Source organism: Dermacentor silvarum, chromosome 2, assembly GCF_013339745.2.
Source record: "Dermacentor silvarum isolate Dsil-2018 chromosome 2, BIME_Dsil_1.4, whole genome shotgun sequence".
NCBI lineage: Eukaryota > Metazoa > Arthropoda > Arachnida > Ixodida > Ixodidae > Dermacentor > Dermacentor silvarum.
This window is the reverse complement of record NC_051155.1, coordinates 14,925,365-14,939,735: the sequence shown is the minus strand read 5'-3', so window position 1 is coordinate 14,939,735 and position 14,371 is coordinate 14,925,365. Positions and strand designations below refer to the sequence as shown.

General features: G+C 48.5%; 1 protein-coding gene across 1 annotated transcript in view; it reads right to left on the bottom strand.

Moving 5' to 3' along the window:
• LOC119441331 (replication protein A 14 kDa subunit) overlaps window positions 1-14,371 on the bottom strand; it is a 52,177-nt gene that overhangs the window by 18,676 nt on the left and 19,130 nt on the right. Inside the window, exon 3 of the mRNA XM_037705948.2 lies at window positions 11,742-11,853. Within this exon, the coding sequence (XP_037561876.1) occupies window positions 11,742-11,853 (112 nt within the window). The remainder of the gene's footprint in view (window positions 1-11,741; window positions 11,854-14,371) is intronic.

Below are 14,371 nucleotides of genomic sequence, written 5' to 3'. Positions count from 1 at the left end.
AGAAGACCTAAACAGAAACATGCCTCACTGCTCCACTCGTGTTCACGAATACTTGCACACACCACGTCCTTGAACAAACTGCACTCCGCAAATGATTAGTTACAACCTTCCTAAGCCATTAAATAACAAGTTAATAAATCACATCCACCTAACTTTTTGTATAACTTGCTTTCTGTCTTGAAAGTGTTAGTGTGCCTCATCTGTATACTTGACTTTGATTTTTCAAATGTTTTATTAAAAGCGAAGCTGTTTAACCTGGGCGTTTGCCGTCAGTTGTACGCTGGAAAACTTTGCCGAGCGATGTCACGTGCGTCGCCTAGCAACACCTTGCACCAGCTGTGGTGCGACGCACGTGACGTCATCGCTAGGCGAGGTGACCATCCTGTCCAAGCGGCCACACCAGCCTCGCCACATAAAAGCTGTGGATATGACGTCCCTGCACAGGATAAACGCTCCGTGTCATCGCGGCGAGTCGACAGTACGCCTGGCACCACAGCGCCGAGAACATCACCATGATTGTGGGATGGCCGAAGAAGATCGTCACTCACGAGGAAGCGTGGCGCGAAAAGCGCCGTCCCACTACCCGAGAGAGGGTTAAGGCCACGTTATAGTCCATTGCAGCATGCGCGTCAAGGCAGTTTCACATGATGCGATTTTCATCGCACTGGAAGTGCGATTTCCGTTGCATGCGACGAAAATCGCAGTCGCCAGGGCCGATTCTGCGATTTTCGGCTGCGACCAACCGGTTAACGTTCACAACACAAATTCCATTGCACATTCAGTAATTACACACAGATCATTTGTGGCTTCGTTCAGGGGCAGACGTGAGCTTTTGGGTTGGTGCTTGCTGCTAAGTTTGGTGCAAGAATATTGCCAGAAGCAGGAACCGCTTCCGCGCAATTACGAGCAATATACACACATCTTCAGAAGCTGCCACTAAGCACAGGTAGAGTGAGGGTCTCTGCGTTGACATGACGACTTGACTGCAGCCGGATTCCGAATACTGCATATGCGATGACAACAGCTATATGGGCTTGTTGATAGGTCCTCTAGTAATTTGTTGTATCGCAGGAAGAACGACACGAACCTAAAAGACACACGAGACAGCATGCAGCGCTGAACGAACAGCTGCGAACATCTGCTTACGACCGCCATGTCTCCTCGTATTGAACTTCATAAACTGCTGTTGCGCACTCCAAAACAAATTAATATTTGAAGTGTTTTTAAATTACAAAACGCACGTATTTGGTCCTAATAAAGATAGGTCAATTATAATATAACGCACACGTCTTTTTCATTACATTAAAAAAATTATGCAGCGTGTGCGACAAAACCTGGCAGCAAGCAACCCTGGGCGTCGCACCAGTCGCATTGTTGAAATCACAGTCATGTGAATGAGTGAGTGAAATAACTTTTATTAAAGGCCCGGCGAGGATGCAAACTCGTCGCGCACCCGGCTAGTCCCACATCGGGACCGGCAGGTCTAGCCCACCGGCCCGGTCGCGGGCACGCCAGACAGCCATGATTTGCTTGTCTAGAGCGGGGCTACGCAGAAGCGAGACCCACTCCTCCTTGCTGAACTTGGGGTATCTCGACCCGCACTCCCAGAGCATGTATGCTAGAGTGGAGGTCTGCCCACAGAACGGGCAGGTGTCGTCGCGATATACGTCAGGGTAAACTTCGTGTAGAACGGCCAGACACGGATATGTGCCGGTCTGTAAATGTCTAAGAGAAACAGCTTGCGTCCTATTCAATTTGGGGTGAGGGGGTGGAAAGACTCTTCTAGACATGTAGAAGAATTTCGTTACCACGTAAGTAGCGGGAGCATCCCTGTGGGTCGTAGGGGGGAGAGGTGTCGTCTTTCCTTACAGAGGAAGCGCGGTCGGTGAGGTCGCACGCAGCCTCGTGAGCAGACTCATTGAGGTTTGGGGGAGCACCCTTGACCGACCCTACTTGAGCGGGAAATCAGTGAATCGAATGATGCGTGAGAGCATCTGGACTGGAGATGCTAAGAAGACGAGCAGCTTGCTCGGCGATTCGACCCTTCAGAAAAGCCCTAACTGCCGTTTTGGAATCACTATAGATCTCGGAGCCAAGGCCATCTAGCAGGGCGAGGGCGATAGCGGCTTACTCAGCGACTTCGGGGTCTGAAGTGCGAATTGAAGTGCTGTTGGAATCTTGCCGCTGGAGTCGACCACGACGACGGCAAAGGTCTTCCCATCGCTGTACTCCGCGGCGTCGACGAAGCTTGCTCTGACGCTTTGTTGCTCGATCTGTTTAAGAATTGCTACTGCTCTCGCCTTGCGTCTGCCCTCGTTGTGGACGGGATGGACATTTCGGGGCATGGGGGTCACTTCGAACTTGTCTCGAATGCACCTAGAGATCGAGGTAGTGACCCTCGACGATATTGTATGGTGTGCTTCTGTGCAATTGCTTTAGTTTATTGCACATTGATTGGAGATTGCTTTATTATTTTTCTGTTTTCATAACAATATTTTTTTTCACCACAGGCTACTATTGCTAATGCCACCATGTACAGGAATCAATGTTTTGTCAAGTTCAACTTTTTTTTCTTGATCTCCGTTATATACGTACAGTAAAACATCGTTATTTCAAAAAATCACATCATCATCATCATTTATTCCACCTTTAAAGGCCACATGAGGGGCATTTCGGACTCGTCCTCAGGTCCTGGCAGGCGCATGCATTATTTAATGCGAGCTCTCATTAATTCGGACGTGTTTGGACGCACATCAGTTAATTCGGTCAACTCTCGGAGCTTGGCCAGCACGGAGGCTTCGCAAATGTGCAAAAAGAGCTCTAGTGTCCAACCGAAAGGAAGCGGCGGAGTCTGCATCGCCATAGTCATCAGCGGAAATCGAACGTCAATGCCAGCAAGCTGGTACGCTTCGTGCCGATTTGTGCCCTTAAAGGGCCCCAAAGCACCCAGAGGTCGAAATTTAGTTGTGGTGTTGCAGTTGTGCACGGGTCTACAATGAACACGTAGCCACGAGAACTTTTCGAAATGACGCCATAATAGTGGAGTTACACGCGTTTGATGATCGAAACACGGCCCTCGCTCGTTTCGCTCTTTCCTTCGCTACTCTCCTCGTCGGCTGTTGTCTCCTCCTCGCCGAGTGTGCCTCCAAATGTCACCTGACATTCCTCGTCGCCAACGTGCTTCTCAAAACACGGACTACTTCTGGTTAAGGCACGTCCGCGCTAGCGGCAAATATACCGACGGCGAACCGACCTCCAGTGCCACGTCTGCCGCGTGCGAGGTGTCCAACGTATACGGCAGTTCGGCCGGCGCACCGCCCGTTGCACGTATACAGGCCAATCGACGATGCGCAAAGCTGCGCGCCTCCGCCGCCGGCAACGAAAACATTGGTGGCAGCTTCTGTTCGACGCAAAATTATATCCGCAAGATAAAGCGATGCATAAATTGTACATTTTATGAAAAATTGGAGCACGCTTAAGCTTCGCCTTTAAAGGGTCCCTGAAACGGTTCGGACAAATTTTGTACGTGCGTAGGGTACTGCTACAGTAAAACATTCGTGTGACAATTTAAGTGATGCATCGCATATTGAGAGAGCTACGGACGATTACAAGTTACCCTCCTCCCTAGCCATGCATTTTCTCCTCAACTCGTTTGCCAAGTGATCGGGGCTATGCTCCGCATTGGCTGGCTCTACGTCATGTTGTGACCTAATGTCATCTACTTCCGGTTGTCTTAGAGCCAGCGCGCGAAAGCTCTCCAACCTCTCCGCCAGCCGCCCGGCTGTCGATCCCCAGCGAGAGCGATCAAGCAGCGTGTGTTGCGAGCGTTCTGTCGCAGCGCCGACGGCGCTGATATCGTCACTAGGCCTTTTCCGGTTCCCTTCAAGGCACCGTGTCCGGTATTCCAGTAATCACAGGCGAGCTGGGTGTTTTGACAGACAGCCAGAGGCATAAACTAAAGCCCCTCCACACTGCTGTGATGAAGGAGCTTCGTAGACGTACATGAAGGGCCTGATAGACATGCGCGGTCCAGCCATCTGGTGGCGCAGAGCTTAACCAGCCAAATAGAGAGCTAATATTCCTGTAACCAAGTATAAAACATTTTAAACATGACAACGTGTTCAAGATTACGCTCCTGCCAAAAATTTGAGCCAGCAGCAAAGTAGAAAAAAACTTGGCTACTGCTATATTAGCTGTGTGCTTGATTGAGATTTGTGCCGCCAGGTGGCTGCACAGTGCAAGCAGTTCACGTTTGCGCCTTCGTTCATCATGTAAAATGTGTTAAAACGGCCAGTAGACTTGCGCTTACCTGAATAGCGGACATGCTAAACTCTATTGTGGCAATCCTTCGACATGAAGTGATGGCCGCATATACGTAGATGGTGGCGGTGTTTGGATACCGACAGTCCGATGCACTGCAGCCACTCTGCTCGTCTGCTGCCTTGACATTTCGCCGATCGCTACGTTTCCGGCCCACAATGCAACAAGGGTGACCCATGGTGTTCGCAGAAAGAAAGAACAAGACCAACACTGACTGCGCAGCTCTAGTCAACACGGAGCATGTTTTAACACAAGCAGACGACACTTGCTGTGGGCCGGAAGTGCTTTCAGTGTAGTGATCCATGTCCTTGTGCATTCTCTTTCTGTTAGTTTCTTTTTATAGAAACAAATTAACATCTAAACTATTACTAACAACATTTGTTCATCATAATGTTGGAAAAATTATCGATGATCGGCGTGCCCTGGGCAGCCAATCGGATAGCTGGCCCAGTGACATATTCTGGGCAAATCGCGTCACTTGGTCAGGGGGGGCTCAGCCGATTGGTGCGCTGCGATCGGTAGCAATGTAGCGTTTTAAAAATTCATAATTAATTACGCTTTACGCGGAGCGCTTAGATGCGTCAATTAATGATCAGAAGGACCTACTTTAATGACTCAGTACGTTTGTACAAAATCGTTTCAGGGTTCCATTAAGAATAGAAAGCGATAGCGTTATCAGGACCCGTTCGCATCGCAACGCGTGGCTGTAGGTCTGGTAGAAATGCTGGAAAAGGGGTTTGTTTTTGAGTTTCCTCGTAGCAGAATTAGGTTTTCTCGTACATTCAAATTACAATCCCACGCCGATTGGTAAACAATTCGACGGCGAATCCGACGCCGAATGGTAAAGTCATAATTTACCATTTTTCTGGCAGATTTCACTGTGCGAAATTCAATTTTTGTTCACCAAAACCTTGCACCACGTGGAAGGCAAGGCCTCCGCGGTTGGGGTAGTTGGGGATGATTTTCTCCGCCACCCGCATCCGACGCCGCATTTTCTGCGACACGGGGCCCTCAACGCTATCGCATTAAAACAATATCTGCTGTCAAACGTCTAACATGAACAAGAGCTCCGATACTTGTCGAGCTCAGCTGCAGCGCATGGCTACCGACGGGACACGACCGACTCGGCTGTGCTTGCATCGCAAGGGACGGCGCTCCTAATATCAGCGTATTTTTCTTCTTTGTGGACAATTATTGCGAAGAGTAACAACAACGATAAGAAAATATTGTGGCTCGTAAGCGTCGGTAATTCATTCCGAAGTGCCATCCGCTTTAGTTTTTAAGGGAACCGGAAAAGGCCTAGTGATGATATCGGTGCCGTCGAGCGATCAACGGCGGTGAGGCTGCCACACAAATCTCACTGTTTGCGAGCAAAACCACCGTCACAACAGCGGCCCACGAATGGCAAACGGCGTGCGAAGAGTTACCGTGCCGGTAACGTGGGCGGGCTAACCGCGACTCGGCGCTTCTCGGCTACCCGCTGTTGCTTCCGTGCCGGCCCGTGCTCAGGCGAAGCGTGCCACTATGGACCCTGTGTTGCGCGCACGTCTAGAAAGGCCAACACTGTCGCACTCTGTTCGCACAGCTAATCAGACCGCTAAGCACGACTGTGTTGGAACGTGAGCAATTTGGCACTTGCGTTGCGGGCTGTAATTACCGATTCGCAAGCGCGCACAAGTGAGCATCACGGCGAGGAAGAGCAGGGAGCGTGCGTACCTTCTAGCAGACTAACCGGAATTCGTAGGTTCTTGCTCGACCAATCGACATCGTCGACCCGCTTGACATCACCAGATGCACCCTGGTGACATCGTAACGACCGCTGGGGATACCGGAAAGACCAGGAAAGGAGGACGGCATTGTTTTTTTTTATTTTGTGGCGCGCCCGCGGCGCGTAGCGCTGCAGCGTTTGGCATCGTTGATTGTGGCGTCATTTTGAACTCGATGCGCATTTACTTTAAATGTTCAAAAAAGATCTGAGGTGGTTCAGGGGCCCTTTAAAGCCTTTATTCCTGTGTTTACCGCAGCGGGAAACATTGCGTTGGCCGTGTGCTTTCATAACTAAATAGCCACCAGAGTTTCGTCCACAGCAGTTGCTACCAACACTAGTTTTGTTTTGAATCGGTACACACATCAGCCACGTTCTGTCATAATTGCGTAGTCGCCGTCCATGATCACGTCGACTGCAACTACTGCAGCAAGCGGTAGTTTAATTCTGGCTCGGTGCGTGTGTCAGCTGAGTAGCTGCAAGGCTGCCGCCATGACCGCGTCGACAGTGACTGCGGTTTCATCCGCAGTTATAGCAGCAAACGGTAGTTTCGTTCTGACAGGGCTGAAGAATGGGAATAATGAACAATTGCGTGGTACAGGCGACATATACTCTGACCTCAGTGAATCCAATTAACTTAGAAGAACAATGTGCCAATGAATAATGGATGTTTTAACATATTAGCGAATAAATGATGCTAACGCACAGGGCAGTGAAGGACTGGTTTAGTGTGCACCAGGGGCACAAATGTTGAGCCAGAGCCCGGACATTTCTGCAGTGGCAGCAAGAGAGGCCACGTGGGTTGCAATGTGTATCGAGTGTTCTGGTAGAGGACAAATAGGTGACATGTGCAAATAATATAAAGGGTGTAAGGTCTGATGTGTGCCACTGGGACTATACAGCCCAAAAAAGGGGGAGAAAATGCAAAGTGCAATAGAACTCACTTCAGAAACACCCTCCTTGACTTTTATGTGCCCCTCACAGGCAGGTTCAAAATGATCAAGAAAGCCCCCTCGCTGTTTTTGGTTAATTGCACCGTGGGCTGCTCTGCCACACTTGACCTATCGTGGACACTCCCTTGTTTGTCACACAGGGGGGCACAACTGGAGAGAGTGAGGTGTGCAGAACAATGTATGTGTTACATTTTTTGCACCAGAGTGGTCCATGTGGTTTCAACTCCCCTGACAAGTGCAGGCAGGCAATCAGATTTATTTTAAGCTATTTCAGTGATATGAACACCTAAATGTGCAGCTAGTGATGGCAAAGGCAGATGTTTGTTAATAAGGACAAGCAAAAAGCATGAAACAAATTGTGTAGTTTAAATTAGGTGGCTTTTAAATACATTGAAGACAAAGCAGGCCAGCCAATAGTTTTAATTTGGCTTGAATTAAAGTAAAGTACCAAAAATATGTTTGCACAGGGCCTCGTTAAGCTTCAGCACAGATGCTCATTAGTCCTGCTGACAAACTTCAGCAATGAATATAAGCATTTACCGCAAGGCACAGCTGTCGCCTCGCTAGAAACTGCTTCCCCTAATTCATCAAAAAAGGTCAACCTGAACGATCGCATTCAGATTAACTCCGGCTTATCGGAAGCTACTTGACCTTGTCAATGACTTCTCTGGCTGCTTCTCAACTGAGTCTAAAGTACGGCGCACCTCTGTTACGAAGCATCGCATTCCTACAAAGTCAGCACGCCCTGTTTGTCAGCATCCTTACCGCATTGCGCCTGCAGAAAGGGATGTGATAAAGCACCACATTCAAGACATGTTAAATGATGGCATGATTCAGTCCATCAATCCATGGGCGTCACCCGTCGTTTTAGTTAAAAAGAAGGACAATACACTATGCTTCTGTGTAGACTATAGACAGCTTAATAGTGTCACCAAACGCGATGTTTATCCCCTGCCACGGATTGATATCACTCTGGACTGTCTACAGCACGCCCAATTTTTCACCTCGTTGGAACTTAACTCTGGGTACTGGCAGATCGAAGTAGATGAGCGTGACCGCGAAAAAACGGCATTTGTGACTCCCGATGCATTATATGAATTTAAAGTCCTCCCATTCAGCCTGTGTTCTGCACCTGCCACATTTCAGCATAGGATGGACACTGTTCTCTCTGGACTGAAATGGCAGACGTACTTAGTCTACTTAGACGACGTTGTGGTGTATTCAAGAACGTTTGATGAACATCTAGAACGACTCAGGAATGTACTCCTCGCAATCAGCAAAGCAAATCTGACTATCAAGCCTGAGAAATGTTATTTTGGCGTTCAGGAGCTAATGTTTCTCAGACACGTAGTCAGCCTCCGTGGTGTTCGGCCAGACCCCGAGAAGCTAGCTGCCGTCGCCAAGTTCCCGCGTCCAACAGACAAGAAGTCAGTTCAGCGATTATTAGCTCTCTGTGCCTACTACCGTCGTTTTGTCGAAAGATTTTCAGCAGATTCAGCAAGCAAAGATTTTCAGGTCGCCGAACCATTAATGAGACTAACACGCCAAGATGTACCCTTCGAGTGGACGGAAGAACACCAGGAAGCCTTTACAGAATTGCGGAAGTGACTGCAGGCAGCCCCTGTACCCGCACATTTCGATGGCAAGGCTGACACAGAAATCCACACCAACGCCCGCAACGTGGGGCTTGGTGCTATACTCGTTCAGCGGCAAGACGGCGCCGAACGAGTAGTAGCCTTTGTGAGCAGCAGTCTGACAAAGACGGAGGTCAACTATTCCACGACTGAAAAGGAATGTCTAGCGGTCGTTTGGGCCATCGGCAAGTTCCGACCCTACCTTTATGGCCGACCTTTTCGCACAGTAAGTGATCACCACTCACTGTGTTGGCTTGCGAGTCTTAGGGACCTTTCAGGCCACATCGCTCGTTGGAGCCTCCGCCTTCAGGAGTACGACGTCACAGTGGTATATCGATCCGGACAGAAGCACGGCGACGATGACTGCTTCTCACGTGCACCTATACCTTCGAAGCCCAGTGACGTAGAGCAAGACTTGCCACTTCTTTGTGTAGTAGACACTGTTGAGATGGTTGACCTCCAACGTGCAAACAGTACATAGCTTCCTCTCATCAGATACCTTCAGGGAGCCGACGTTGTTGTCCCACGACCGATGTCACGAGGTCTGACTTCTTACTGCCTCCAGAACGACGTGCTCTACAAAAAGAACTTCGAAAACAGAAAAGAAACGTACCTTCTTGTCATCTCAGTTTCACTGCACGAAGTGCTGCAGGAGTGTCATGACGACCCGTGTGCCGGACGCCTAGGCTTCGTCAGGACGTTAGCGCGCATACGCCAAAAGTATTACTGGCCATAACTATTCTCGTCCATTCAGCGCTACGTGAGAAGTTGCCGTGATTGTCAACGGCGCAAGGTTCCACCTTTGAAACCTGCTGGTCTTCTGCAACCCCTGGACCCTCCTCCAGCACCGTTTCAGCAGGTGGGAATGGATCTCCTCGGCCCGTTCCCTATGTCCCTCCACAGGAAACAAATGGATAGTCGTCGCAATGAACTACCTAACGTGGTACGTGGAAACCAAAGCTGTGTCCCGCGGAACCGCTACAGAAGTCGCGATGTTTTTTGTCTATGAAATCGTACTACGTCTCGGGGCCCCTACCATCTTAATAACCGATCGAGAAACTGCGTTTACTGCAGACTTAATGCAGCAGATCGTCACGCTGACCCACACCAATCATCGGAAAACCGTGGCCTATTACCCACAAACTAATGACCTAACGGAGCACCTAACAGAACTATGGTCGATATGATCTCGATCTACGTTGACGTAGAGCACAAGTCCTGGGACCAAATTCTACCATACATGACATTCGCATACAGTATGGCTGTGCAGCAAACCACCCGATTCACACCATTTGAACTGGTTTATGGGTGCTGCGTAACAACACCTTTAGATTTAGATGCCATGCTCCCGGTAGACAACGGAAAAACAAGTGACAATGCTGACGACACCGTCCAGAAAGCCGAAGAAGCCCGACAGCTTGCTCGCAACCGCATCCGCAACTGCAGAGTGCCAACGCCCGCCATTACAACAGTGGCTGAAGGAACATTCAATACGAACCCGGCAACTACGTTTTGGTGTAGACACCCGTCCGTCATCAGGGGCTGTCAGAAAAGTTACTGCGCAGATACTTCAGCCCGTGCAAGATCGTCAGGCGACTCAGCGACGTGGACTATGAGGTCGTCCCTCAGAGTACAAATATGAGCTCGAGCCGACGGCGGGCACGAGCCGAGATTGTCCAAGTAGTACAGATGAAGCCGTACTATGCCCGCGAAAAAGTGCCCCTCTGATCAACTCTCTCCCATGCGCTCCGTCGCCTTTTACCCTCTCCGACTGGTGACCGGGACGGTCGCCTTTCACGTGGGGAGTAATGACGCGAAATAAGCGGCCCACTACAGGCAGCGATCATCAGAAGTCAGCTGCCCACTACAGGCACAAGATCGCCAGAGAGAAGACGATGAAGCGCACAGGTGTGAGCGCGTTCTCTTGAGTGTCGGCCATCATTAAAGAAGGCTGTTCTCTTTCGGCGAGCTTGAATTAATTCTTTGTGACATTATCACGAGTCTACGGTAATGGAGAAGTGAACAGAGCACTGGACATAACTGACGCTTTTCAGTTGAAGAACAGTGCTCCATCCTGTCACGTTTTTATTTGTCTAGAGAGAGGTACAATGTACCAGTGAAGGTAGTCATACCAACTAGCCCACTTTCAAGAGATGTTGAGAGCCAGAGTTAAACATGCACCAAGTTGACATGTTCAGGTTGCATTCAAAGGTTGTTTGCTAAAATGTTTCTTGCTTTCCATGGTTTTATTGTCTACTGCCTTCGTATGCTTTTTTATAAATATTGATTCCGTAGGTTCCCTTCATTGTTACCCATGCTCAGGGCTTGCACTCTGGGGACAGACAGGGGCAGTGCATTTATGCATGATATTCTTGACAAACTAGCCTAATGGCAAATGCATTTTTGCCATTGCAATGGCGCTGCTTTGCTGTTTACAGAGACCCTGGTAAGCTTCCGCTTTTCTCTAGAGTGGTCAGCAAAGACAATGGCGAGTAGTAGCATTGGGGCAAAACAGCAGCCCAAAGACTTTCTGCAGTTTCCCCTGCAGGTTATCACAACTTTACAAACCAATGTTGTCTATATTGTATGCAAAATTGTAAATATTTAAGTTGAGGCACGATACTTCCTTTTATTTGAAAATGCAGAAAGCAACTTCTCATACATTGAACGCACACACCCAGAAGTTTCTTGCTATGGCAGTCACAAATCTGTCTATATGTAGAATTGCTTGAACCACTGGAAACTTATCAAAGACCCACAGTCAATTTCTGCAGGAGTCATAACCCACAGGACACATCTGCAAAACACACAAACTCCACCCTCAAGCATTTCACAGCAGCACGCGCTCATGGCATAGTAAAAGAGACACCGAGCACAGAAATAAAAGGTTAAATGAAACAAAAGATGTTTCAGTTTCCATATGGCAGCCTTGTTCACAAATCAACATGGGAAGCTAAATGTCTTTTTTTTCTTTGAAACTTTTCTTGCTGTGGTCAGTGCCAGATTTACTGTGCCCCCCAATCGGACGAGTTCGCGTCAAACCCTAGATTTCATTCAGCGTGTGCTTACCGAAGTCTTCTGTTGTTGCAGGTGGGAAGCGCACGTAACTTTCACAGACAATCGCCAACTTGGCCGTCACTTCACCAATTACTTCGATGATGCCCTCCAGTGGTTCTTGAATCTGCATGAACAGAGCACACTGCTGAGAGCGCAGGTATTTCACGGAAGACTCGCACAGCCTAGCAGAATCTAAATTCCAGCGAATTTCCATTTCTTTCGAGCAGTGGCATCAACTTCTTATGTTCGTAATTAAACCGCACAAAAGAAATATGTTGTGGGATCTAATCATGTCAGCAAACTTTTGGAGATCATTGGAATGTTAAATCGTTTACGGTATTTGCTGCCGTTGAACATCACATTATTAATTTATAATTTGTTATTTCTTTTTCATGTTATACATAGTCATTTAGTATGGGGTACCACAATGTATTCAAACATAACTTGGCTGTATAAAATACGAAAAAAGGTAGTTAGCTGCATGGCGTTACCCCTAGCACTGGGAAAGGGTGTTCAATGACATGGTAAGGCCCTAGGTACTTTGTGGAAAACTTGGAGGTGGACAGCATGCATGGCCAGACAAGGGTGCTGTTGGTAAATATGGGGTCCAATTTACTCATGTCACGCAGGCCCTTTTGTTGACTTGCTGGTTAGATGTGAAAGTTTGTGCAAGCTGATGGCACTCTTCAGTGTGCAGGGCGACGTCAGGAAGTGGTTTGTACTTGGGCCTATCAGGGCAGTGTGGGAGCATTTTATCAAGTGTACATGATAGTTCAAAGGCATATAGGAAAAAGAAAAGCCAGTGGTAGCTTGAGTGGTGGGGTTGTACACGAAGGTAGGAAAAAGGAAAACCTTATCACAGTCGGAGTAAGGCCCCGTATGTGGCTAGCATGTCCCTTAGGATATGATTGAAGTGCTCCACGAGGTGGTTTTTCTGAGGATGACAGATACTAGTCGCACACTGGACACTCGGACATGCAGCCAAGAGCTCTTGGATGACTTCGAAAAGAACATAACCGTGGTCACCGAGCAATTCTTGTGGTGTACCGTGACCAAGAACAAAATGCTGCAAGAGGAAACAAGCAATGCCAGGAGTGGCTGCCACAGGGAGTGTTGCAGTTTCAGCATACTGGGTAAGGTGACCCATGGCGACAATTATCTACCGATCGCTGTTAGAAGTCTATACCGACGAGGTTGAACGGGCAAGCAGGACACGGCAAAGGTTGTAATGGGCTGGCCAAGCAATATGGGGACATCTTGCGTCGCTGTCGGGCTGCTCAGGTGCAAACATGTTTCTGCACAAATTTGTACATTCCATGCCAATAATTATTGCTCATGTTTTTACCACACCATCATGGCTGCTTTGGGGGTCAGTATAAAAATGCATGCACAACATGGAGTGTTCATGTTGTACAAGCTTTTGATCTTTGTACAGATCCCGAACAACTTGTTATCAAAGCATGTGTTGTTGTCCTCAAGGGAGTTGGTAAAATCACAAATTACTATTCGCATGCCAAGACCATTTCATATTGATGGCACCGATACATGGAAAAACGGGACTACACTAAAACCTCGTCCTCTTGTCCAGCAGGCATATAAATGATTTAATGGCATCAAACTCCGATTATTCGGACATATTTGGCTGCACACCTGGAAACCTTTGAGGGTGAAAGACGTAACTGTACGGCGCTGCAAACAAGTCCAAAATGGCCAATGTCATATTTACGCCGCCATTTGTATGTTTGAAAAAAAAACGTGACAATTTTTAAACTCTTGCCCACCAAGTGCTGCCACGTTGTGTGGATACAAGGAATTTTTTTCGCTCATAGTCTATTGGTTTTCATTCAACGGCTTCTTTGCGCTGGTGTGTGACAGTTTTGGTTTCCTCTCACGGGCTGTTTCCATCCGTTTCACTCGTAAAAACCGGTTTCTGGCTTCTAATCTCTCAAAGGGTCACCGCTAGATGCTAGCTCGTTTATTGTGCACAGGGGTGCAATTACATCTGTTCACAGGCAGGCGCTGGTATATGCAAACGATGCCTCCATATACAAATGATGCTGCCATGCCTGCATTTATTTTCTTGAGACTTGAGAAAACTTGAGAATTGCCCCTCGCTGGCATATAGAATGAAGGATCACTGCAAGTTTATAACTCCATTTGTTTTTGTGATGGGTGCACAACCATCAAGTTTTCTTGCGTGCGCTCTCACACACGGTTCCATTACGCTTTAGACGTGTGCGTCGGTTGCTCTGCTGCGAGTTGAGCGGCGATTTCTCTGATGCAGACAACTGTCGTGTGCCAAATCAGATATACAGTGGAATCTCAATGATACGATCACGGCTCATACGAATTTCCGGATGATACAAATTTTTCTGTGGTCCCAGCTGAGCCCCATTACTTTGCAACATGCTAGAGAACGGTTCTTACGAATCGATTTTCGACCCGCGTCGGTTGATACGAATAAACGGCGCCCCACCGACGGCTGCGAAAAAGAACAGCGCGCAGCCATGCGCTTTCTCCCTTTCTCTTTTGGTGCGGAGGCTCGGATGCGGCGCCGGACAGCGCGGAGGCCGCGACTGGGCGCGAAGAGTTTGACGCGGTGGCGCTTTTCGGTGGCGACGGGAGACTTGGGGGTCTGGCCG